This window comes from Dermacentor albipictus, unplaced genomic scaffold (assembly GCF_038994185.2).
Source record: "Dermacentor albipictus isolate Rhodes 1998 colony unplaced genomic scaffold, USDA_Dalb.pri_finalv2 scaffold_16, whole genome shotgun sequence".
Classification (NCBI taxonomy): Eukaryota; Metazoa; Arthropoda; class Arachnida; order Ixodida; family Ixodidae; genus Dermacentor; species Dermacentor albipictus.
In genome coordinates this window covers 5,357,360-5,383,122 of record NW_027225570.1, presented here as the reverse complement: position 1 = coordinate 5,383,122, position 25,763 = coordinate 5,357,360, and the positions used below count along the sequence as shown (strand labels likewise).

At 45.8% G+C, this 25,763-nt stretch overlaps 1 protein-coding gene across 9 annotated transcripts in view; it reads right to left on the bottom strand.

The window, feature by feature from the left end:
• The window catches only part of LOC135920499 (methylthioribose-1-phosphate isomerase), a 199,286-nt gene that overhangs the window by 53,840 nt on the left and 119,683 nt on the right, over positions 1–25,763 (bottom strand). For all 9 annotated transcript variants that reach the window (XM_070528979.1, XM_065454777.2, XM_065454776.2 and 6 more), the window contains one exon: positions 11,877–12,115. In XM_070528979.1, coding sequence (XP_070385080.1) covers positions 11,877–12,115 — 239 coding nt within the window. The remainder of the gene's footprint in view (positions 1–11,876; positions 12,116–25,763) is intronic.

Genomic DNA, 25,763 nt, shown 5'->3' with positions numbered 1-25,763 from the left:
TTTGAATTCTGCGTTTGGGGGTCCCGCCTAAATTTTAGGGTTACTAGTGTTAATTTCATTAAGCGAAGAAGATCCCCTCTCATTTAGCAGGATTCCCTCCATGATTGCTGAATTTGTCAGCAGGAATTTGCTTCAGAAATTGGCATAGCAACATGCAGCATTTTTTGTTTGCTTCTCCACTTATGTTGTTGTTGTTTTTTTTGAAGCCTAGCGAGTCTAAAGTGCGAGCCAATGCACGTCATCTCGGCGCAGAGCCGTGTTGTGGGGTTCATTTTGCAGTTGCCTGTCCTTGTTGGATGTTTTGGGGCGGTGACATCAATGCACAAGTGGTCGCTGCGAGCCAAGACATCAATCCCCCCCTGACCAGCAGCCGTTCTCTTCCTGCCTAGCGGTTGTCAGCGCTAGACAGTCGAGACTTTTGGGGCCATGGAGGCGCTGTAAAGAACGGCGGGTTGCGCAACAAGATTGTCACCTTGCCACCCGATTACGACAAGGGGTGCAAGACGCGCACCTCCCGCTCTCCGCCGCTGCAGCTGCGAGGCGTTCAAAGAAGCGACCTTTGCGCTGGAATCCGCCGCCTTCCTCCAGCCCGCTTCGACATTGTGACAAGACGAGTTTGGTGTGTGGACAATGATTCCAGAGTTCCTCAACGCGGCGCTGATTTGACACGCCTGAAGAAGCTACCGCGGGAACGTCTTATTTTTGCGCTCTCACGGTTCCGCATGTTGCCAAACAACGAGCGTCCCTCGAGCGGCGTCGATTTTCCGGAACGGCACCACCTTCAACGCCGTCGCTTGGGCTTCGGAATGTGTGTGCCTTTGTGTCTGTAAACTGGTCTTCAGAGCAGCTGCGAGTTGGTGATGTGTAAACGAACAGCCGCCGCGTCGTAGGACCAGCGGATCGAGTGTATAAAAACTGTGGTTGTGCGATTGTTGGACACACTTCTCTTGAGCAGTCATGTTAGACTGGTTCACTTCTCTCATGCAGTCCTGTTGGACTAATACTATTTTTCTCAAACAGTCATGTTAGACTGAGTTAATTTTCTGTAAATAAACCCCTTTTTCCTCGTTCTCGATGAGAAGCAGTTCTTCACTTCATCAACGATCTCAGCGTAAATAAGTTGGACGACGGCATGGGCCAGCTACCTTCGAATTCATGCCGTACTCCAATCTTGGCAAAGGACCACGGACGAAGGGATTGAGCCCCCAATCCTGACAATACCTAGGAAGAGCGAAAGAGGACCTAGCCAGAGAGAAAGTAGATGAGGCAAAATACGAGCCTCAGGGAACCGTGCGCCCACCCCAGTTAAGGTGTACCGGGCACTGTCCTGTTAACTGTCACGTAGGGAACAGCCGCTCCCACCAACAAATAGTGTGTCAATTATGCAAGAGAAAGGGACACTGAAAATGAGTGTAGGTCTGGCACATCACAAGCAACAGCGTGCGTAATAGGCAAGTGTGGAGAAATTTACTTGCAGCCGAACTGTGAAGAGATTAATCAGGCTCAAGAGAGCCAACAGGTACCAAAAGAGATGTGGAAAGAAGGAGACCCAAAGGAACAAGCTCTACCTGTCGTAGAAGGAGAGGTTCATGGGCAACGGTGCTAAGAGATAGCGGCATAAATACAGTTTTAGTAAAGAGTAGCCTGGTACATGATGAAGATCTGACAGGAGTGCTAACGCAAGTTACCTTGGCTGACAACACAGTGAGGTACCTACCTGAAGCCTGTATCCAAGTTGCCACGCCGTAATATATCGAGTGGCTTAAGGCAAGATGCCTTGAAGAGCCATTAGACGATCTAATTCTAGGAAATGCATCTGGAGTATGGACAGTGGATGATCTAGATTGGAGCTGGAAGAGAAATACAGCTATTAGAGTAAGAGAGGCTCAGCAGCTCATTGTGCCTAAGACCTTTAGAAAGACAGTGATGGGATTAAGGCATGATAATATTGCTACAAGCGTGTGATATTTCATTGTTTGAATGAGGCTCGTGGGCGACATCACTCGCGAAAAGGGGAGGAAGAATGAACTCGGCTCGCGCTGTGAATCTAACCGGTCAGCGCTGCAACTGCTGTTGTAAATACAACCTGTAAATATTTGCTCGTCTTACTGACTCGTCCTTCGCATAACAATATCATGGCTGGTCAACAAGGCATATGAAACGCCCTAGCAAGAACTACAGAAGAGTTCTTTTGGCCCGGAATCCAGAGTGACGTGAAGAGATACATGAGGTCTTGTGATGTGTGCCAAAGAACGATACCAAAAGGGTGAGTGGGGCGTGCACCACTTGGGGACATGCCCATTGTCGACATGCCATTTCACAGAGTGGCCATAGACATAATAGACCCCATGACACCTGCATCTAGCATGGGAAACCGTTATGTGCTCACGCTGGTGGATGTGGCTACCAGATACCCGGACGCAGTTGTGTTGAAAACCATTGACACCACTACAAGTGGCAGAAGCTCTCCTCGAGATGTTTGCTCGGTATGGGGTCCCAAAGAAAGTGCTGAGTGACCGAGGATCAAACTTTACGTCAGAATTGATTGAGGAGGTCAACTGGTTAATGTCCATTGAGCAGAGATTGACGACGCCATATCACTCAATGTCTAATGGTTTGGTCAAAAGATTCAATGGTACGATTAAAACTACGGTCAGGAGAATGTGCCAAGAGAGGCCCAAAGACTGGGATAGGTATCTGCCAGCTCTCTTTTTCGCCTACCGAGAGGTACCACAGGCAAGCATCGGATTCTTGCCATTTGAAATGTTGTATGGAAGAACAGTGAGAGGATCACTGGAGATTCTTAAGGAATTATGGGCAAATGAAGAAATGGGGAGAGAGCTAAAGACCACATGTACTTACATATTGGAGTTGAGGGAAAGATTAGAGGAAACATGCAGAGTGGCGCACTAGACATTAAAGCAGGCAAAACAACGACACAAGAAGTACTATGACTGCAGAACAGTGAACCGAGGCCTGACACCAGGAGACAAGGCTCTGGTCATCCTTCCCAGCGATAGCAACAAGCTACTGGTGCTGTGGAAGGGAACTTTTCCTGTGGCTCAAAAGAAGAATGATATTGATTATGAGCTCCTCATATAGAGTCATAAAAAGGTGTTGCACATAAGCATGTTAAAGAAGTATGAAGAGAGTGGGACAAAAGAAGATTCCACAATAGCCTGCGTGGTCATGACCGATGAAACTGGCGCGGCAAAAATGCCCACGTACAGCTCCAAAAAGAGTATGGGTGTAGAAAACGTGGTAATTAACCCATCCCTTTCGGAAAAACAGGAAGCGGAACTGAAGGTTCTACTGTAAAAGTACAGCTATTTGTTTTCAGATCTTCCAGGAAGTACAAAATTAGTGCAATGCAAACTGCAATGCACTACTGAGGAACCAGTACATGTGAAGCAGTGCCCTCTACTGCTGGCGGTGCAAGAATCGATAGAGAAAGAAGTGGACGAAATGCTACGTCAGGGAATAACAGAAACGACTAGCTCGGCATGCAACGCACTCTTAGTCGTGGTCAAGAAGGCTGATGGTTCAGAGTCTGCATGGATTTCAGACGTTTGAACAACGTCCTGAAGGCAGACACCGAACCTATACCGAGGACTGACGTGTTCGTGAGAGTCGCAGGCAAAGTTTTATTCAAAGCTGAACTTGGTGAAAGGCTACTGGCAGATCCCCCATGGAAACATCATCCAAGGAGAAAAACAGCATTTTCGTGTTCGCTACTAGCGGACTTTTCCACTTTAAGTACATGCCTTTTGGGTTAAAAACAGCTGCTGCAGTATTCACAAAACTGATGAGATGAGCCTTGCATGGAATGCAAAATGTAGAGTACTACATTGATGATATTCTGGTTGCGAACGACACATAGGAGGAGTACTTAAAAACATTAAAAGAGCTGCTTCAAAGCATCAAGGGCGCGAAGTTAACCTTACAGCCAACGATATGTGAATTTGGCTTCCAAGCGCTTCCTTTCCTAGGACATAAGTTAGGCATGGGCAGAACCGCTGCTAAAGAGGACATTTTAGAAAAAATCCAAGCGGCGGGGCAACCAAAAAACCAAGAAGGAGGTCCAATTGTTCTTAGGGCTGACGAGATTCTACAGAGACTTTAAACCTCGTTATGCTGATATAGCTGCGTCATTAGTGGAACTTACGAAGAAAGGCACTAGTAATGTGGTGAAATGGAACCCATCACACAGTAAAGCCTTCAAAACACTAAAGGAAAAAAATGGCGGAACCGCCAGTCCTGTTAGCCCCAATTATAGGGGATGAGTTCGTGTTGCACACTGATGCGTCCGACAAGGCATTGGGAACGCTCCTCTTGAAAGAAAAGTATGGGGTTTTACATCCAGTATTTTATGCCAGCAAAAAGCTCAGCGATGCGGAGAGAAATTATTCTACACTGTAGAAAGAATGCCTGTATGGGGTGTCAAAAGGTTCCATATTTATCTGTTTGGCAAATGTTTCAGAATACAAATGGACCACCAGCCATTAGAATTCTTGAGTAAGGCTAACTCAACAAACGGAAGAGTAATGAGGTTGAGCCTTGCTTTACAAGAGTACTGTTTTCATGTCGAATATATTAAAGGGAGAGAAAACATGGGTGCAGACTTTTTGTGTAGAGCTACTTAGGTTCGCTTGCTGTCTTGCTTGCTTGTGTGTTGTGTTTTTTCGGCACTATAGCCCTCTTCTGGAAACATGCACCAACTAGCTCCCCAACAAGTATTACTCAGGTTCAGAAGTTAATTCACAAGACAACAAGAAGTGTAAATTGTATTTTACTGTGCAGAGAGTTGTGTTTAAGTGCAGTGAAGAGATTAATCGTTTGGTGCCTTATGGACAGTGGACATATGGAGTGGCATTGTGATCGTTCATTTCAAACCTGGTGTGACAAGTGTGCGATGAGCAGTTTTTTGTACAAAAAACTCTTGAAATGTCACAAGTCACCGGCAAGACCTGTATGATAATGTGAAAAAAGACAAAGACACCAGTCAATGAAACGGAGAAGGGACTCGCAGGCGAGAAGCACACGAAGCGCTTGAAGTGCAAGAGAAAAACAAGAAATTAAGAAAAAAGGAGATGCTGGGGAAGATGAGCCGGCATTGCTGACGTGGTCGAGAAGCAAGACAGTGCCATTTCCAGCTGTGCTCTTGGGACAGGAGGCAGCAGCTTTGAGACCACGGACTGGAGAGGGGACGTTCCCGAGTTGGCCAGCGACCACTCCAGCCTCGACTGCGTTGTCGTGGCTGTGTTCTGCAGCCCCGGTCCAACCCCACGCTGCTGTAACCGGTTGCTGTCCCATGCCACAAAGGCAACTGCCTGGCCATGTCAGCGGCACAATGGCCGACTGGCCCAGACTGCGTCCTGTGCCATGCGGGTCTCTGTGAAAGACCACAACCTCATCGCTCTTGTAGGAGGTCGACACCTACACTGCATCAGAACCACGCAGGCTAACGTGCTTTGCCACGCTGGACCAGAGTCTGACAAGACTGGTGATGGTCAGAACATTTGTTTGCTTGTGCCATCGCATTTGTTAGTCGGGTGGAGGAACAATATGTCGTTGAAGGCTTTTTTGTTTTTATGGGTATAGCAAGTTTTTGGAGTGTCTCGTGTGTGTATAGTGTTTATAGTGTGTCAGGGTAGTTTGCTCGTTGTTCTTTTTCTTTTGTTACTATTTTTTCAGATAATTGTTCTTTAACATATTTTAATTGTGTCTCTGTCCATTTCAGGAGTGCTGAAATTCGTGACACTATCAGTGTTCCTAACAAAGAACTTGAATTTCTTGATCAATGCCACCGTTTATAGGCCAGTGCTTATCTTCTGTATGATATGTGGAGCCTTGCGCATGTTCAGTACAAGCTTGGGAAACATTGTTTGCATGGATAAACTTCAGCTGTTAGTCCAGCCACTTTCCTGTGAGTTTGTCTACGTCTGCCTCTCAATTTTTTTCCAATTTTCAAGTTGGCTGGTGTTCTCCTAGAATCATTACGAAGATTTTTCTTTCCTTTTTCCAAAGCAGTGAAAAAATTCCGACAATGTGAACGGAGCATTTCGCATAGGGAATATGGTCAGCAGACATGAGGCAGGTGTGCAGATGACTCATCTGGCAACGGCCAATGTTCGCACTTGTACGGTGACTTGCCACTCGGCAAAACCGCACCACTCCATTGAAACGCAGTAACTGATGCCACGTGATGCTGATTGTCCTCTGCAATTTGAATGGCCTTCCGCGCCGTCACCACGGAGCTTGTGCCACGCTGCACAATCACTTTTGCAGTTAGGTTTGCTTTTGCGAGATCTTGCGTGACTCAGAAATGAGCTTGCCAGTATATAAAGATGAGAGCATTTCTGGGGCTGTGCTAACCTTGCTATTTATGCAGAGTGCCAAGAGCGTTCTTGGCCACGTCTACTGGCGAGACGCACAAATGTCAAACTATAGTTGAACCCGTTTATAAAGAACTCAACAGTTCCGCAAAAAGTGGTTGTTATATAGTTAGTTCGTTACATATGCTCACGCCCTTAAACACACTAAAAATTAACTGCACTGAAGCTGGTGTCAGCAGTCACAATACGGCAGCACTTTGGCACAAGAATCTGTCAGAGTCATTTTTGTTTCCACCGCGTTCCTGCACCTAGCTGAAAATTTACATTAGAAATGTCTATCTAAGGAACGAACTACGGCACAGTATAGCTCTTTCAGAATGATGCCCAGTTCTGATCACTTGTCATTTCGAAATTGCAAGTGCAGCCACCAGCTTTTACTCGAGAGCTTGCGACATATTTTACTACCAGTGGGACATCACTGTATTCTGCACAGGAGAGCAAAGCGTTCTAGTCATCTGGAAGCACAAACTTTGGAAACTGCTGTGGCATGCCGCTATTCTGCGAAAGTTTAGGACATCATGGTCTTAGCATTACGACTGCACATCAGCCAAACAAGAGCAATAAAATTAAGCTATCTGTGTCACTTTGGGTTAAAAAATGCAATGTTCGAAAGGTCACCATGAGCCATTATCAGCGATCAGCAGTGTGCAAACGAAGCATTGCCAAACCATTATCTCCTGGTAACGGCGTAGTAACCGCCGATCCTTTGCAACATTGCATGGTGGCAGCGAGTGGTACAGCATTCTCGCTGACTCTGGCTGTGGCGACAGGAACGCTTGAGCAGCCATTGTCCTTACGGTGGAAGGACACAGATGGTCATTCCAAATTGTTTAAACAGGCGCAATGCATGTGGTGATGCCCGGACAATGGGGCAAGAATGAGAACAGCGCCCTAACGGCATCTGATATAGCGCCAGTGCACGTGCCAGTGGAGGCTCTGGGCCATGCTGTTTATGCTGTACGCCTCCTCCTTGGAAGCGTACCTTGAAAGCACGACCTTCTTTGCTGCTTCCCAAATCCACACGACAGTCGCTCACTCACCTCGAAGAATGTACAATTGTTGCAATTGGACTGGAGCGGGGCGCGCGCTGCCATGCACCCAGTTTGGTCATGTTTTCATGCTTCAGTACTTCGCGTGTGCTCTCTTTTTACTGTGATCGGGTTGGACATGTTCATTCTAACAGTATGGCAATTTTTCAAAATGGTCATTATACCTGGAAGCAGTTTCAATAGGCAGGGTCGGGCAACCGTAAGTGCACCAAAATGTGGTCATTATAACTGACAGATTGTTATACCTGCGATCGTTTTAAGTGTGTTTGACTGCATCTCTGAAAGCGACCGTATGCCTGCACGTTTGCAGTCAGACCAACACCTCTGTGCAGTGAGCTTTCTTCGTGCCCACGCCACTCCTGTCTGTGCACAGGTGCGATGCCAATGGCACATACAGTGAAATCTCGGTACAACGAACTTAAGGGGACCGCGGGAAAATGTTCGTTATTCTGAAAGGTCGTTATAGTGAAAGCCCAAAAATTAGCCATAACAATAGCATTTCAGTAACGCAAGCGTCCTACCTTTGAAACGGTACCTCCTTGAACTCGTTTCTCACACAATGCACACGTGATCGTCAGACAAGGCACATTTATTTGAAATAGTCCAAGATCGTCTTCTGACGGGTGCAGCACAGACTCTGCAGCACGAACGATTCCAGACCGTCCGCATTCTTATGCACGCCTTCGGCCGCTGTGCCGCTTTTGGCTATAAATATGCGGAGTTTTCGCAAGCAGTCCAACGCATCTGTGGCCGACACGGACTCGTCGCGGTCTTCGGGTGCTGCCGTAACGTGCAGCAAGATTCTTGCTGGTGCTTAAAGATTTTCTCCTTTGAGAATCGTGGCGATCGTCGACCGCACCACTCCACGTTCTTTAGCCACGACGGTTTGTTTCTTCCCGTCTTCTATCTCGCGAAAAATCTCTACTCTCTCGCTCAATGAAAACTGCTTTCGCTTCTTCGCCGTGCTTAGGGTTGTTGAGCTCATGGCAACGCGAACGCCGGCACGCACTTCTAACACAATAATATAACCAGAAGAAAAACAAGATGGACAGGCCTGATACGGGTGACAGCGCGCGAACAACTGAGAAAACAAGCAAGAAAAACGTGATGCGTCGTCACCTCCGCAACAGGAAAAAAAAAAAAAGAAAAGGCCCACTTCAGCGTTAATTCCTACTTTTTTTTTTTCTTCTGCCGCACCGTCTCAGGTTTTACGAGCCCATGCTCCCCGCCTCTCCACTCACAAAAGGGCGTCGTTGCCTCCGCAACGGAGAAGGAAAAAAAAAAAAAAGTCTCCGCCCGCATCTTTCTCCTTCCGCGCCATCTCAGGTTTTTGCGGGAAGCAAGTTGCAAGGCGGCCCGCTCTTCGCGCTGCGTCGTCTGCTAGCTTAGGGCCGATTTACGCTCGAGCCGCCCATCGCCGCAAGCCGCACCGCACGCGTGCGGTCGCGCGAAATATTGCACGTATCAAACACTTGTGCACAAATTTCGGTTTACAATGTGTAAGGTATACACTGTGTACGCAGTGTAAATTATAATTTGTGCACAAGTGCTGGATACGTGCAATATTTCGCGCGACCGCACGCGTGCGGTGCGGCTTGCGGCGATGGGCGGCTCGAGCGTAAATCGGCCCTTAGAGCTCCGACTGCCGTGACGGATACACGGAAATCTAAGAATCCTCGCATTTCGGGATATGAGTTCGTAGTACTGAGGTGTTGTTAAGATGACACGGAAATTAAATAACGATCGTTATTCTGAAATGTTCGTTATTCTGAAGTTCGTAGTAGTGAAATATTTTTACATTGAAACTATAAGCAGTCGGCACGGGATTGCATAAAAGTTCGTTAATCTGAAATGTTCGTTAATGTGGTGTTCGTTGTAACGGGGTTTGACTATTTTGTTGAGCCAACGCGCCAACGGCAGGCTATTTTGTTTCTGCAAGTCACAGTGACGTGTACTTGAAGCAGCCCCCACTCTAAAAGGCGGCAGAGAACGACAGTGGGTTATCACCTGTTGAAGGCATGCACCAGGCTTGCAATAATGCTACACACTGTGCCACATGCACTGTCAGGCAGATAGTTAAATATGCTTATTGTTATAAGGTCGGCGATGATATGTCATACTGACACGCCCTCGGGTGGTTATATTGTTTTGCTGGGGCCACCACCACAACTCCATGCACTTCCGATGCTTATCCGTGTAGGCATTGCCGCACTAACGCTAAAGCAGGAATCATTGGTCAACTGATCTCCCCATTCCGAAAAGGCTGAGGATCTATTGTGGCACAGCATGGTGTTGACCACACTGTGAGTTCAGGCGGCACAGTTAATCTTTATGCAACAAGAAGTAATTGTGGTGGACACTAATAAGTAATCATACGAAGAGCCACTGTGGCACGGTCGGCCAGTATGCTAGGCTCTATAGGGAGTTCGATGGGGCTTTGTCGCAACTACGTTTTAGCTGTTGGTATGTTTTAAGCAGGTACGTGTTAAATAGGTTTTACTTATTTGGGCAATGTCACCATGATTTAAAACAACATGCGGTGCTGTATGGTCATGCGTTTAACACCTTCAATGAGCACTACAGCTTTAAGGGCATGTGCTGATGTGCTTTTTTTTTTTAATTGCTGTCCTTGTCATAGCCCGCCAGGTAGTCATGTTTATTCGTTATCATTCGCAAGTTTTTCAAATAAGGCCAACCAGTTCAGCAAAAGCCCACAAGGTGGAGGAAAGTACATGACAGGGATAAATTATAGACCCGAATTGTAGCACGAAGCTACAAAGAAAACCCCTAAAAGTTTCTCGGAAAGTATGCCTCAGAGTTGAAGAAAAATTCGGCCTAGTGCGGGATTCGAATCCGAGACAATGCCTTTCCAGGGAGATCGCCCTACTAGCTGAGCTAACCAGGAGGCTAGCAGATTAAGGGCGAATTAATCAACAACTCAAGGCACTGGGACAGTGAATATGGCTTTTTGAGAAACCGTATGGGTTTCATTTGTAGCTTCTGTTAAGAATGGCCTGATGCAGTGCAAGTTTGCCAGCCATTTACGCCAGCGGTGGCAACCTCATCTTGGAATTCTGCCGCCAACCTCTAGCCACGGCGCGACTAAGTCAACTTTGTTTCGGGAACAATACACGCATCCTCCACTCTCCGTCGCTTCAGCTAGGATGCGTTCGACGAAAGCAGGCTTTGTGCTGAAACCACCACCGTTACGCTCTAGCCTCGTCGCCGTTGTGACTGAAGGAGTTCGACGAAGCAGGCTTTGTGCGCAACACGACAACGCCGCCCTGTTCTGCTATGAGTGGGGGAGTTGCCGCGAGAACGCCGACGAAGGCTCCTTCCCCACGCGCCGACCAAGACGCAAGGCAATGTGCTACCCGGGCGCGCTACCCGTGACGGCTCCGATTTCTACGAAGCACCTCTGACGACGGCTCCGAGTTCTACGAAGCCCCCCTGACGTCGGCTCCGGATCATTGCACCTGTGTGTGTGTGTTTGTGTGCGTGTGCGTGCACATGCGTGCGTGTGTGTGTGCGCGCGTGCGCGTGTGTGTGTGTAACCCGTCCCGGGGAGAGGCGGCCTGTTTACAATGACTGGATGAACGTTATCCGTCCCCTTGGAATCAAGGGGGGGACCGAGTGCTTATAAGCCGCTGTTGTGCGGATGCTCGACACACTTTCTTAAGCAGTCATGTTAGACTGAGACACTCTCTCAAGCAGTCGTGTTAGACTGACGTACTTTCTCTCGCAGTCATGCTAGACTGATGAACTGCATGTAAATACTGTAAATAAACCCATATTCCTCATTCTCAATGAGAAGCAGTCCTTCCCTTCATCAATGTCCTCAGCGTGGATAAGTTGCACGATGGCATAGGCCAGCTACTTTTGAATTCATGCCAGACTCCAAACTTGACAACGGATCACGAGCGATGGGATTGAGCCCCCAATCCTGACACTTCTCAGACCAATCCCAGACCAGGAGGGGTTTTTCTTCAACTACGAGGCTTTCTTTCTGAGAAACCTGTATATGTGGTTCCTTTGTAGCTTCATGCTACAATTTGGGTTGTTGATAATCTTTCTCTTTCAAGATTTTCAATTGAGCTATAATCTAGTTGATGGAATCAAATGCACCATACAATGTAAATAAGACTTTTGTTTATACTTTACTTTGTTTAGAAGAGATAAAAATGTTCAGTATTCGTTAAATTATAAAAGTTCACCGATTGCACACTCGTACACTTTTTTCTTTGTAACTTTGGCTGTCATAACTGCGGACAGCAAGCCCTACTGAAGCATAATGTGCGTTTTATTCTGCCTACTATGTATGTTTTTAATTATAAACAAGGCACCTGTTCCAACGTAGTTTTTTCTCTCTGGCCATACTACACATTGCCAAACTCTGCACTGCTGAGCTACAAGGGCATGCAAAATTGCTTACGCATCACGCATGGCTTCCACAGACAACCCTTCTTCCTTGCTGAGTGTATCAACCATCCTTCCAAAGTGGGCAGCCATATTTGCCAGGTTGACAGCTGTAGGGCGTGATGTTTTGAGGTACTCCAGCCGGCTGTGTACGTAGGCAGCGAGCTCCAGACAGCTTGCAGGCAGCTTAACTCGCATCAGCTCGGAAGCCAAGCCGAGTGCAGCCACCATGGCTATGGCTGGTGCGCCTCGCACCTGCAGCATTCACACATTCATTTCACTCAATTATACAAGTGGCACACCATTGGGACAATGTTGTGAGGTCTCTAACTTCAAATGTCCTCACCCACTGGCAGGCCTACAAACTTCCAACAGCAAAACAGGCAGCAACTCTAGCCACAACATCACTGGTTGTAGAGTCAAATTTACATTCAAGATCCCTTTCCAGATATACCTTTACACCATTGGCTGAAAGCTAGCACACATGCCTGGACCCGTTAATCTCTGTTCATAAGTTTCTGCGCTGTTAGTTAGCTTGAATATGGATTATGGTGTTTCAATATCTTTGTCCGTCTGTGTTTATAGCCCGCTGCTCATAATAGGCTCATGTTCACCTTTTGGTCTAACCTTACCACACTGAAAGCTCCGTCGCCAAGTGAATCTGACCGATGGCCGACAGTTGGCAAAACACTGAGAAACAGTTGGCTGCCGATTTCCACAGCCAGCCATACGTCCACAATAGCTGGGCCATGTTTAATGGCCAACTACACTGGTACAAAATTTGTCGAGGACCTGGGTCAAGAACACAGTAAGACCACTCACTTCCCAATGTTCTAACAGACTGGCTGGAATGCGAATTTGGAACATGATCTGCTCTATGGTTAAAGAGTACTGCAATTCTGGTACTCAATAATTATTAAAAATTTAAGTTCTCGTTAGAAGAAAATGCTTAAATTATAAGTAGTCACAGTGACCGCACAGTGGCTATGTGGCCAATGGGAATGGCTTTCTACGTGCCGCAGGCTCTTCTAGGCCTGGCTGCATTATGAGCCCCTGGAAACGCATGGCCCCTTGATCCGTGTTGCTGTTATGAGAAAATCAGCTCATCATTGAAGGCTATTGATTTCTGGCTGCGTCAACACAGCCGTGCTGCTTCCCACATTCATCATTAGGTGCAGCTATAAAGGAGGACTAGCAAGACTTGCTCTTCTGTGGGCACGGCAGACATACAGCAGCCACATCACTCAGGGAAACACTTTTCTACGTGCTGCAGGTTAGACGTAGTCCCAGCTCCACATGCAGTGATTATAGCATCGGCTTTGGCACTTGCTTGCCAAGGTCGCCCACAAGCATGGAGCCATTAAGACGACTGCGTTCATTCATTCATTCATTCATTCATTCATTCATTCATTCATTCATTCATTCAGTTCTTTATTTCAGACAACAAAGTGTCGGATACAAAGGTTTTTGCCCTTGTGCTCTGGCAGATGTGCTCATATGATGTGCTCATAGGCAGATGTGCTCTGCCTGATGGGACCCCAGCACCAGAATGCACACACACTCAGAGCATGCAGCAACGGAAACAAGGTAATACACTATCATTACATACAGAACACAGTTTTATGCAAAGTAAACAATGACACCGACATATTGATGATGGAAGGATATCGATGGAATGGTAAAGACATATAATGGCAACAGCATGACAACAATGAGATGACGATTCTTAACTTCTGACGATCGTATAATGACGACGATGTGACAACTCTATGACAACAACAATCTGATGAAGGAGAGAGAAAGAACATTATTGCATGACCAAGACGGCATGGTGACAACGGTGTGACAAGAGATGCATGATCACACCTGTGTGATGACGATGCAAAGACAATGACAGCATCACAATGATGGCATAATCCTGGTTGAATGACAATAGAACAATTCCAATAGAATTATGAACAAGAATAAATGGTTATGGATCGACGATAGTGCTGTGATGACGACATTATCTGCTGTGCTTGCAGTGTTGCGCTGTGATGGTGTACGACTGTTTTGCTGTCTGTAAATTACTACTTTGCGGTGATGTCGAAAAACATCCAAGGCCTACTGAGAAGGAAATGTTCAAATAGCTACTTCAAGGTCAGACCAAAATTTGTAACAAACTTCTCGAAATAAAAATGGCATTTGCTGAGCTCAGACAACAGATGCATGACTTCAAGCTTACTACGAAAAATGTGGCTCCTTAACAGCCAACAGCCCAGGGGAACTCTAATCAAATGCTGACCATTTTGAAATTGTTAGAACATGTGATCGTCATTCCAAACCAAAAGAATTTGCAGAGCTTGACGAAAACAACCAGGTGCTCAAACCTAATCCTTCATGGCATTCCTGAGGCCCTTGAAGAATCAGAGGTGGAGCTGAGAAACAAGACTGTCATGGACATCTTCAATGGTTCAATGTGATTGATTCTATTAGGCACATTCACCGACTCGGACAGCAAACAGAGAAGCGACCTGTAATTATATATCTGCAAATTTCTGAAAAAACAAATATTAAAGGATGCATAAAAGCTCAAGGGCTCGAGTATTTACGGGAAGAAGAATTATTCGCAATCTATGTTTAAAAAATTCGAACTGCTCTGGGACAGCACAAAAACCATAAAAAATCAAGGAAAAAAAGAGTCATTTTAATTCATAATAAACTAAAGATAGATTTTGGACAAGTAGCAAGACTGGCACATGAGAATGGCAAACTACAAGAACGGCTCATCTCAAAACTTGAAAGCATGAGGCACCTCGTGTCTAGACAAAAAGCAACCTCGCCTACTTAATGTAAATGCTCAAAGTATTATAAATAAAGCGGAGTCAGCAGAAATATTACTAAAGTAAAATCTAGATGACATGAATCTCTCATGATGGTGCAAAAATTCATATCACCCAAAAACATAAAAAATCAGGAAATAGGGAAACAGGAAATAAATAGGCGACTTGCTCAAAATTTCCAATTTAAAAAAATTAAATTTTTATCAAAATCTTAAGACCTTTCTTAATCACATGGCAAAATATTTGGAAAATATACCTAGCAGAATTTTAGATAAATGCAGGTTTTTAGAGCTGTTTTAGAAATTAGGAAGGGAGTCAGCCTTTGGGAGGTGCTATCGCAGCACTGATTGCACAAGCACGGCTTTCTATTGACGTGGCACCGCCACCTTGGTATCTCTGTAAACAAGAAAACTCAGATTCTGATAGCCACAATGCCATATTTCTCCATGCAGGAATAAAAGCAAGTGCGAAAAGAGAAAATTAGCATTGCGATTCATTACTGCACTCCCGTCTAGTGCAGGGAGCGCTCCTATTCGCTGTGCAGGAAATCTGTTTACTTTCTTTTGTGGCAGCAAAGCTACTTCATATTGCGTGATCTGATGAATGCTAAGGTAGAAAGGTTTAACATTGTCATCAGGCGTGCAATACAGGAGTAAGGTTACCTATGGAAGCGAATGCTGCCGATCTTGCTGATGCAGCAAGACTGGTCTGTGTGTGTTTGCCAGCCCATGATAAAGTTAAGGTGTTTGAAAATGGTTTGACAATTGCATGATACTGCAGAAAGCAAAATCGTTCTTCTTTAAATTTTTTTTGTGCGGACTGGGGGAGTGGGGGGGGATTGAGTCAAGGCAAGTGACGTAGGCTGCTCTGGTTCACAGAGTGTCTGGCTCACAGTCACAGAATGTCTGGCACTCACCTCACCTCACCTACCGACAGAGGGCTCCGCTGGGAATGACACGGCTGCACAATTTTTTGTGTCATCCGCCGCGGTGCGAAAAGTGGTTCGCAAAACTAGAAACTGAGCAGGTTGCAAGCTAATAGGCGTGGGCTGGCACTTTTGAAAATTTTGTATCAGGCATGACCATATCACCAAGATTCTACTGTATAGTAGCGCGACCCTTGCATTACCATAATAACCGAGACATGGTTGCATGATGCAGTGAAGGACAAAGACATCCCCCCCCTCCCCCTTTGTACATGGTGTTCTGTAAAGACAGACCATCAAGAGGAGGTGGTGTAGCCGTCCTGATCAAACGAAAATATGATGCTGTTGACACGTGTACTTATTTATCCTTTTCTTGGGGACTGCGTTGCACCAACTAACAACTTAAAGTAATCACTCATCGCAAGACACGCTTCTGTTGTCACCAAAGCTTGCGTGATCTGATTGTATACGCGGCACGAATTGTGTAGTACTTTCTGGAAGACACGCGGGCACCAGCAATTACTCTGTAAACTTTGATTACTCATGTATAAAAGCCAATGCGCTTGACCAGCAGTTCTGATTTTCGGTGATCACCAACTGTATTCAATAGTATCGTTGTGCTTTGAGTGTAACTTGCTTTTGTGGGCACAGGTTCGTCCAATAAAAAGTTAGTCAAACTATTGACAGTTTTGCTGCTGTGTTTCCTGACCATCACTACCACATGGCATCTGGTGGAGGTGCTAGTGCATTCGTGTACCGAACGCCCCCACAAAGCCACGATCTAAGCCTGACACCCGAGCACAACGCTGATGTCGCCAAGGACTAGTGAGCTAGCCGTAGATAGCAAGGACTGCTACCGGAGTACTGACTTCTACCTGAAAAGACCAGGCAGTTCACGGACACGATAGCAGTTACAATGGCAGCGCCAGTGTCGCCGACACCGTCATGCTGCAGCAGCCCAGAGAGCCACCGACGTTCCACAAATCAACATTTGAGGACCCAGAAAGCTCGATGGAGACGTACAAAAGGGTCGCTGCATTTAACAACTGGAACAGTGATGACAAGCTGCACCACATCTTTTTTGCATCGAAAGACACTGCCAGGACGTGATTCAAGAACCGAGAAACAACCTTAATGGGGGACCTGTTCCAGAGCGGCTTTCTGCAGACACTCACAAGCATGGTGCGCAAAGAGCGAGCCCAAGCTCTACTAGAAACCCGTGTGCAGCCAATGAGACCGTCGCAATCTACACAAAACAGATGACCTGTCTTTTCCGGCACACCAACCCAGAAACGCTGGAGGAGAAAAAGTTTGCTTCCTGATGGAGGGTGCAAAAAAATAACTTTTTTACACAACCCGCTGAAGACCAAAGCTGAGTTCTTGACAGAGGCAACAACAATTGAGAAAACTTTGGAAATGCGCACTACGCAATATAACCACCAAGTGCTCACGCCACTGTGCGCCATCCAAGCTGGCTCCGACGACCTTCAGAAGACCATCGGGGCCATTTTGCATGAAGAACTGCACAAGATCTTGCCTTCAACGCAACCTCAGGTGGCCTCGATCACTGGCATAGTCAAGGAGGAACTACAGTGATCACTTGGAGTTCTTCAGGTGCAGCCGCAATCACCACAACCCAGGCCAGAAGCAATTACATACGCCACCGTTGCCCGCCACCATGGTCCCCCTCCACACCCACACCAGGGCCCTGCAGCACCACAATTCCGTCGTCCCCCGCCGCTGCTGCCAACAGTCCTCCCACCGTCACCGAGTGCAGTATTCCAGGGAAGACCGAAATTTAGTGCACCACGGACCACCATTTGCTCTGCTATCACTGTGGAGAAGCAGGCCACACCTACCGTCCGTGCCCATACCACGAAATGGGACTATGAGGGTTCACTGTCAACGCTCCGTGCCTGCAGCAAGGTGAATGCCCTCACGATATCATCAACTAGCTCGCTGCCACTCAGTGGAGCCCTCGACGACCATTCTGTTCGCTGTCACCAGGCCGCTACCTGTCGCCGCAGCGCCGACCATACACTGGCCCAGCCCAGGGCCAGTCTCTCAGCCCACACCCAAAAAACTAAAAGCAGCAACTGAAGAAGGTGCGGTTGCTGTTCGTCACAGTGACGAAAATTCTCTGCTGACACCAAAGATGCCGAAAAGATTACCTCGATGACACATTAACGAGGAGCCACCATCCCGACAAAGCCTAGAAGCGAAGAATATGCTGACAAGAGAAGATTTGACGACGCGATGTTCCAGCCACGGGTCAACACGATGCAGCCATGATCCGACGCCAAGACCTACATAACACAAAGAACCACTGACCTTGATGTGCTTCTCAATGGCCACGCAGTCAACACTTTAATGGACACATCACCGCCCAGTTGAAAAAAGTTAAGGTTGCATGGAAAGGCCCTCAAATTCAGACTGCTCGAGAACACCTCATAATGCCAACTGGGTCTGCATGGCAAGAATTACCGTTCATGACCGGACCTACCCTGCCACCTTCGTTATCCTCCAACAGTGTTCACGAGACGTCATTCTAGACATAGACTTCCTGAACCAACACGGTGCAATCATCGACCTGAAGTCAAAGTCGATAATGCTATCCGAAGATCAAGCGATACTGCCACAGAGCGCTCATAGTCACCATGCCTTGACTGTATTTGAGGACCGTCCCGCCTCGCTCCAGCATTGTCATTTCTGTAGGCAGCGAAACACTCACAGATGTAGACGGCGTCATCGAGTGTGATCAATGTCTACTGCTCGATCATGAAATCTGCATCGCAAGAAGGATCGCTCAACTGCATGGAGAGAAAGCGAAAGTGATGCTGACAAACTTCAACCAGGAGTTCAAGCACATCAACAAGGGCACGCTGACTGCATACCTCAAGGAAATTGTGGAAACCAGCAATGCGTTTGTCCTCTCCAATTCTGCCCTGTCTACCAGACGACTATAATTCTCGCATCAGTCTTCGAAATAAATCCAAGACTTCCCATGAGCATGCAACAGCTTGAAAGTCTTCTCTGACAATAAAAAGACTGCTTTTCGACACCATCGAAGATGCGGCAAACTGCAGTTGCAAAGCATCGCATAATAACCGAAGAATTCGGTTGATTACTCTGCCAGAGCCCTTACTGAGTGTGAAGGCGAGAACGAGAAGCTATAAGGAAACAAGTTGATGAAATGCTGTGCAACATCATCCAGCTGTCAAAAATCCCATGGGCATCTCCTGTGGTCTTAGTGAAGAAGGATGGAAGTGTGTGCTTCTGCGTCAATTATCCCCACTTGAACAACATCACCAGGAAGGACGTATACTCCCTCCCACGGGTCGATAATGCATTAGACTGACTCTGCAGTGCTAAGTACTTTTTGTCAGTGGACCTCAAGACTGGTTATTGGCAAATTGAAGTCAACCAAAGAAATCAAGAGAAGACCGCTTTTATCACGCCAGATGGCCTCTTTGAGTTCAAGATGATGTTATTCGGACTTTGCTTCGCGCCTGCAACATTCCAGCACGTGATGAACAGTCTTGGCAGGAATGAAGCGGCAGACTTGTCTCGTCTACTTGGATGACATTGTAGTCTTTGCCATGAATTTTGAAGATCACCCTGTCACGATCCGCCCAGGTTTGTGAACAAGGGAGGGCTCGAGGCACCCTCCGTTAGACAGATGCTCCGCAGCGTGGCGGTGATGAAGGATGACTGACCGCCGAGCATGACTGACCACCAAGCCTGGCGGCCCAATGAAGACTATGCCCAAGGGAGTGTCACATGCTTATTACACAATTGAGGCGACTTCAGACAGTACTAGAGGCGATCAAGTCATCTGGACTCACCCTGAAGCCAGAAAAGTGCTGTTTTGCTCACGAAAAACTTCACTTCTCAGGCCACGTCATCAGCAAGTCTGGAGTCCGTCTTCACACGCAGAAAACAGCTACCATTGCTAAGCTCCTGTGGCCTGTCGACGAGAAGGCAGCGCATCAATTCCTTGACCTGTGTGCCTATTACAGGTGCTTTGTAAAAGACTTTTCAAGAATTGCGGAACCCTTAACTCATCTCACAAAAGCCAACGTTGACTTTAAATGGGAAGCACGGCAGAACAACACATTTGAGGAGCTGCAACGATGACTGTGATCACCTCCGGTGCGTTCACGCTCAGATGAATACGCTGAGATTAAAATCCACACCGACGTAAGTAGGATAGGCCTCAGTGCCATGCAAGTTCAAAGGAAGAACAGAGTTGAAAGCACAATAGCTTACACTAGCCGTTCACTGTGAAAAGCGGGAGCGAATTATTCTACAATGGAGAAAGAGTGTCTTATGATCACTCGGGCTACGGTGAAATTTGGGCCTTACGTACGCGGCAGGCACTTCAAAGTGAATAGCAATGAATCACACATAGAGGACGAGACAGTTCAAACCAGACATACATGAACAGTACGAGCGCTCACTTCCAACAAATTTTATTTTTCATATACAACACTTTTATATGCCCTAAGAACATATTACTCAGACAACCAGTATCAGCGTCTCAGAAATGCTAGCTCTTTATCACAGAGGAAAATAGAACGTGCGCTCACACATGTAGGTCCTGCTCTGCTTATCTTTTCAGCCTCAACCATCTCTCAAGTTATTCTGTTTTTGATTCTTCCTATAACAACACATATAAAAGAACTGCTTACATGTTTTTGACTAGCAGGAAAGGATGTGATCAGAAAGTGTTCCCCCTCGCCCATATTTGATATTTATTTATATTGCGAGCTTGTTCCATAAGGCACTCATTTAAGTATCTACTGGTCTGCCCGATATAGTGGTTTCCGCATGACAAGGGAATCTGGTACACGACACCTTCATCATAAGTGACGTAAGGTTTTTGATGTCTGACCATGCATCCTCGCACTTTGTTGTTGTCAGCCTTTCCTATCTTACACAATGTGACAAGTTTTTTTGGGGCAGAGAACTTGACGGTAGCATTCGCCTGTTGCCCAAGTCTTTTCAGATTGTGGGAAATCTTATGCATGTAAAGCAATGCAACAAAATGGTTCCATTCACCAAGCGAAGAATTCGGATGGCATTGAATTTCTGATTTTAGTTTCCCGAGAAGCTTCTCGGCAACAGACACTTGAACATGCATGGGGTAACCAGCATTAGTCAGCCTCTTTGACTGCTGTTTAAAACTGTCACTCATCATGTGCATGCATGATTTTCCAAGAGAATTTTGGAAAAACATGCTGACAAAATCCCTTTTTACACAACTTTTGAGTACGCAGAATGATATTGTTACGTGAAGCTGAAGCCGAATACTATTTACAATTTATTTACAGGTAAGCTCACGGAGGCCAAAATGGCGACGCTATATCAAGCCGGCACACACGTCGTCTTCGTCCTCCTCAGTGCAGCCACACTGTAGCGGCTGTTCCGTAGCAATATGGCAGCACAGGTATGTTACTTCGTGGCTGGTAGGCCCAGCAAATGCGATTAGCGACCACCACGCCTTGTGCTGGCTGGTAAACTTAAAGGATCCTTCAGGTTGCCTAGCCCGTTGGAGTCACTCCAGGAATTTGACATCGCCGTGGTATATAAGTGTGGGAGAAAGCATTCTGGTACTGACTGCCTGTCGCGTGCTCCTACTGACTCGCCACTGCAAGAAGAACTGGGCGACGACTCCTTCCTAGAAACAATAACTGCAGACGGCATAGCCAAACAGCAACGAGTAGACCTGGAGTTATGAAGCTTTGTAGAGCACTTAAAAAGCAAGACTGACTTTGGCCTTCGGGTATTTCGGCGTGGACTATCTTTGTTTTGCCTTCCGCAATGATGTCCTCGTGAAAAAGAACTCCCCAGCCTGTGCAAACTACCTTCTCATTGTGCCAGAAGCACTTGCATGCCCTGCATGACGATCAGACAGTCAGGTACCTTGGGTTTTCCCGTATGCTCGCAAAAATACAAGATAAGTACTACTGGTCATGCCTGACTACCGGTGTTGCCCGCTACATCAAGACATGTCGTGACTGCCAGCGACGCAAGACACCACCAACAAGGCCAGCGGGTTTACTACAGCCGATCAAGCCTCCTTGCTAACCGTTTCTGCAGATCGGGATGAATTTGTTGGGGCCCTTTTCGACATCAACATCTGGAAACAAGTGGATTGTCGTGGCCATGGACTGCCTTACTTGTTACAGCAAAACAAAAGCCCTGCCCAAAGGAACTGCAGTGGAAGTAGCCAAATTTTTCCTCGAGAACATCCTGCTATGACATGGTGCACCAAAAGTCCTCATTACTGACAGAGCAACAGCTTTCACAGCTAAGCTTACTCAAGCCATACCGCAGTATAGCCAGACAAGTCATCGCAGGACCACTGCCTACCGCTCACAGACGAATAGCCTAACAGAACGTCTGAACAAGATGTTCGCTGACATGTTAGCAATGTACGTCGACGTCAAACACAAAACGTATGATGTCGCTCTGCCATAAATAACCTTCGCTTACAACATGACAGTGCAAGAAACAATGCAGATCATGCCGTTCAAGCTGGTTTACGGCAGGAACTCAATGACGACTCTCGATACCATGCTACTGCACGTCCCCGACGAAGAGAATTTCGACATCGCTACCTCTCTCCAGTGTGCCGAAGAAGCCCGAACGCTCGCCCGCCTGTGGATCAAGAACCAGCAGACATAGCGAGAAGTTTTTGCGACGCTACTTTGTTCCCTGCAAGGTCATCCGATGTATTGGTGCACTGAACTGTGAGGTCGTGCCAGATGGCGTTTCACAATCACAGCGGCACCACCCACGGCCTGAAATAATCCATGTTACATACATTTACATACATTTTATTTCGGCATTACAGTACATTACGGCGTGTACAAAAATGCTGGGGGCACCGACTAAAAGCCAGAAGCTTGACGGGGTCTGTACCCGATAGTTGCACTTTGACAGGAGCAACAGGAAATGTTCGTATGCGACAAGCTTACAATGCCAAAACTATATGTTTGAAAAATAAAACTAAAAGTGTTGAAATTAACATTAAAACGGAAATACTTTTCTTCTATGCATGACATCAAAATTTATCAAAACTTGGAGAAACTTTCCAGCACAAAATCAAAACTTAACAGCAGCAGCATTACAGAAAAAAATGCTGGTTGTTTAAAAAAAATTATGGGCTTTTACGTGCCAAAACTATTTTCTGATTATGAGGCTTGCCGTAGTGGAGAACTTCGGAAATTTCGACCACCTGGGGTTCTTTAACATGCACCTAAATCTCTACACAGGTGTTTTCGCATTCAATAGCTTTGGAAAAAATGGGCAGGATGGAAATAGGCTTATAGTTTGATACATTATTTTTGTCACCACCTTTGAAAATAACGGTAACTTCAGCAACTTGTAGCTGTCTCGGGAAATCGCCAGAAGAAAAGATTAGATTGATCACATGTGTTAGGGCTGGGGCAATGATATCAAGCACGCACTTGATCGGTCGAATTTGTAGATCACAAGGGTCGGCGCAGTAGCTATTTTTGAGGGATGAGAACACTGCTACAACTACTGGCTGGGAGACAGGAAACAAATATGTAGATTCACGTTCTCGAAGGCATAAATTCCATGCAGGGAGTATTTGCACACTGCTTGCGACAGAGGCAAAAAAAATTATTAGAAAGGTCAGCTAGCTTACGGCCAGTGAAAGTATCATTATCTAATTTGATCTCAGTGGGGCCAGTGTTTTCTTTAGAATAACCTTCTAAGAAAGAATTTAGCCTTTTCCAGACAAGTTCCGGTTTTCTAGATACTTCATGATTAAACAAGTTAAAAGTATTGTTCTCTTTGTCTGCACGAAAAACCATTTGTTTTATTCCGATGTTTCTTAAATGCTTTAAATCGGAGGTGCTTTTTGTCCTAAGGAACCTTTGAAACAATGCATTTTTATCGATGATAGCTTTCAAGCAGTCCGAAGTAAGCCACGGCTTTCTTGCCTTATGGGGACAGGTCTTTTTGATGTAAGGAAAACTTATGGTGGAGGCTGTTTTAATTTTGTCTATTAGTAGTTCACATGCACGAGTAGCGTTACCCCTGCCATAGATGGAACGCCAGTCTATAGTTAGTAAAATTGTATGAAAACGCTGCAAAGTCTCCTGGTTTAAGTTACGGTATGTGACAACTTTCATGTTTGTTTTTTGAGTTTGGTTTGTCAAAGGTTTGTATTATGTATATGGGTAAATGGTCACTAATATGTGATTCGAGAACTCCTGAGTCAATTGTCTGATTTTGACAGTTTGTTATACAAGCATCAATACATGTTGACATACTTAACTGTATACATGTCGGTTGTTTTATCACATTTACCAAAGCATTTACTTCGAACATTTCCGTAAGTTGTGCCTGTGGCACTGAGTTGCTCAAGAAATCAATGTTAAGATCACCTCCCAAAATTAGTTTGTAATTATTGTCGTTAATCGAAGCGAGAAATTTGTCTAAAAAAGATAAAAATGAAGGTAGTGTCCCTCCAAGTGGGCGATACATAACCGATGAAATACCATATTTGCACCTTACCGTAAGAATTTCACAATCACCTGTATTTCGAGAATAATTCGAGAGCAGTTCCCTTTCAAGTCTGTCTTGAACCATTAACATAAGACCACCCCCTTTTTACCGCGACGATTTAGAAAGTAAGACTTCTAATCAGGCAATTTAAGTACCTCCAGTTCATTTGTATACCAAGTTTTGGTCATTGTAACTACGTCAAAGCAAAAGTTAAAACTTTTTATAAAAGTAGTGATGACGTCTTTTTTGTTCCGGGCTGACTAGGCATTAATATGAAGAGCTGAAATATGGCTGCTAACCGAGACAGGTATATTTAAATCACTTGGCAATTTAAAATTTGGATCCGTCATTCAAGAGTGGAATTTTTTTCAAATGTACGAGGGAAAGCTAACGATGAACACCTACCTGCTGCAGGTGTTTATCGATCTTCACTAGGTCAGCAACACGTCATTTGAAGCGCATTCGAAGACTCAGTCCTTCTTGCAAATATTTTACCGTCTGTGGTCCACACAAACCGCCTTTTTTTTTCCCCTTGTTTTTCTCAATGGTCATGGCAAGCAACTTTTTGAGCTGTGGACAAAGATGCTCATTTATGTATATGGGAGATTTTCCAGAACAGCCAACGTCAGCCACGGAAGGATGCAGCTTTCGTGCCTTGCGAAGAACAGAGTCGTGTTTTGACCTGTTCTTGAATTGAACAATAAAAGGCAAACAGCTATCCTTTGAACAAAAACAGTGGCACACATCAATGTCATTTTTCGCAATGGGTTCATTTATTGCATTTGCAAGAACGTCAAGCACTTGAAACATGTTTTCATTTGTAGCAAGTGGTACACTCTTTAGTTCAAATGTTTTTGTTACGGGAATACTGTTCTAGCACGATCATTCTCTTGTCAGTGTCAGAAACCTGGTTCTTTAGTTCTACATAATCCCTCAAGAGTGCACCTTATGCCTTTCTACCAACACTAACTCTGGGACTTCCTTCGTTATTTCTCTTCACTGCATGTGCTTTAGTTTCTTGCGCCCATGTTTGTGGCAACGGGATGATGCTACTTAAGAGGGGGTCGTTGACCTGTGTACTTATTTATCCTTTTCTCGGGGACTGCATTTCACCCACTAACAATTTAAAGCGACAGACAACCACTCGTAACACGAATTGGGATAACCCTTCTGATGGAATGATTCCCTATAGTAGTGGCTAAAGAAAGCCACGTTTTCCTTATTAAACGTGGATTTATATTCTTAATTCATCATTAAATGTCACGAAAAATCATCTTTGCTGCTCCACGCAGCAAAAACATGAAGCTGCATAAGAGGACCCCTACGTGACCTTCTACTAGTGTATGCAATCTCTGGTCTTTTTATTAGTATTGAAATGCAGTACATTTTTTTATTACTATAAGTTTTTCTTGACTTACAATCTCCAGATAAGCCTTCGTTTGTAGTGAGCAGAAAAGTGGCGCTGCCTTTGCCTTCATTTTCAATGAGTTGGCTTGGCTCGTCTGTCGACAGAACAACGACGACAGGCGCCAGCCAGCCATGACGTAGGCTTTTACTTGGGGGAAGAACGTGGTAAAAATATAAGAAATGTCTGTACAACAATGCGAACTTA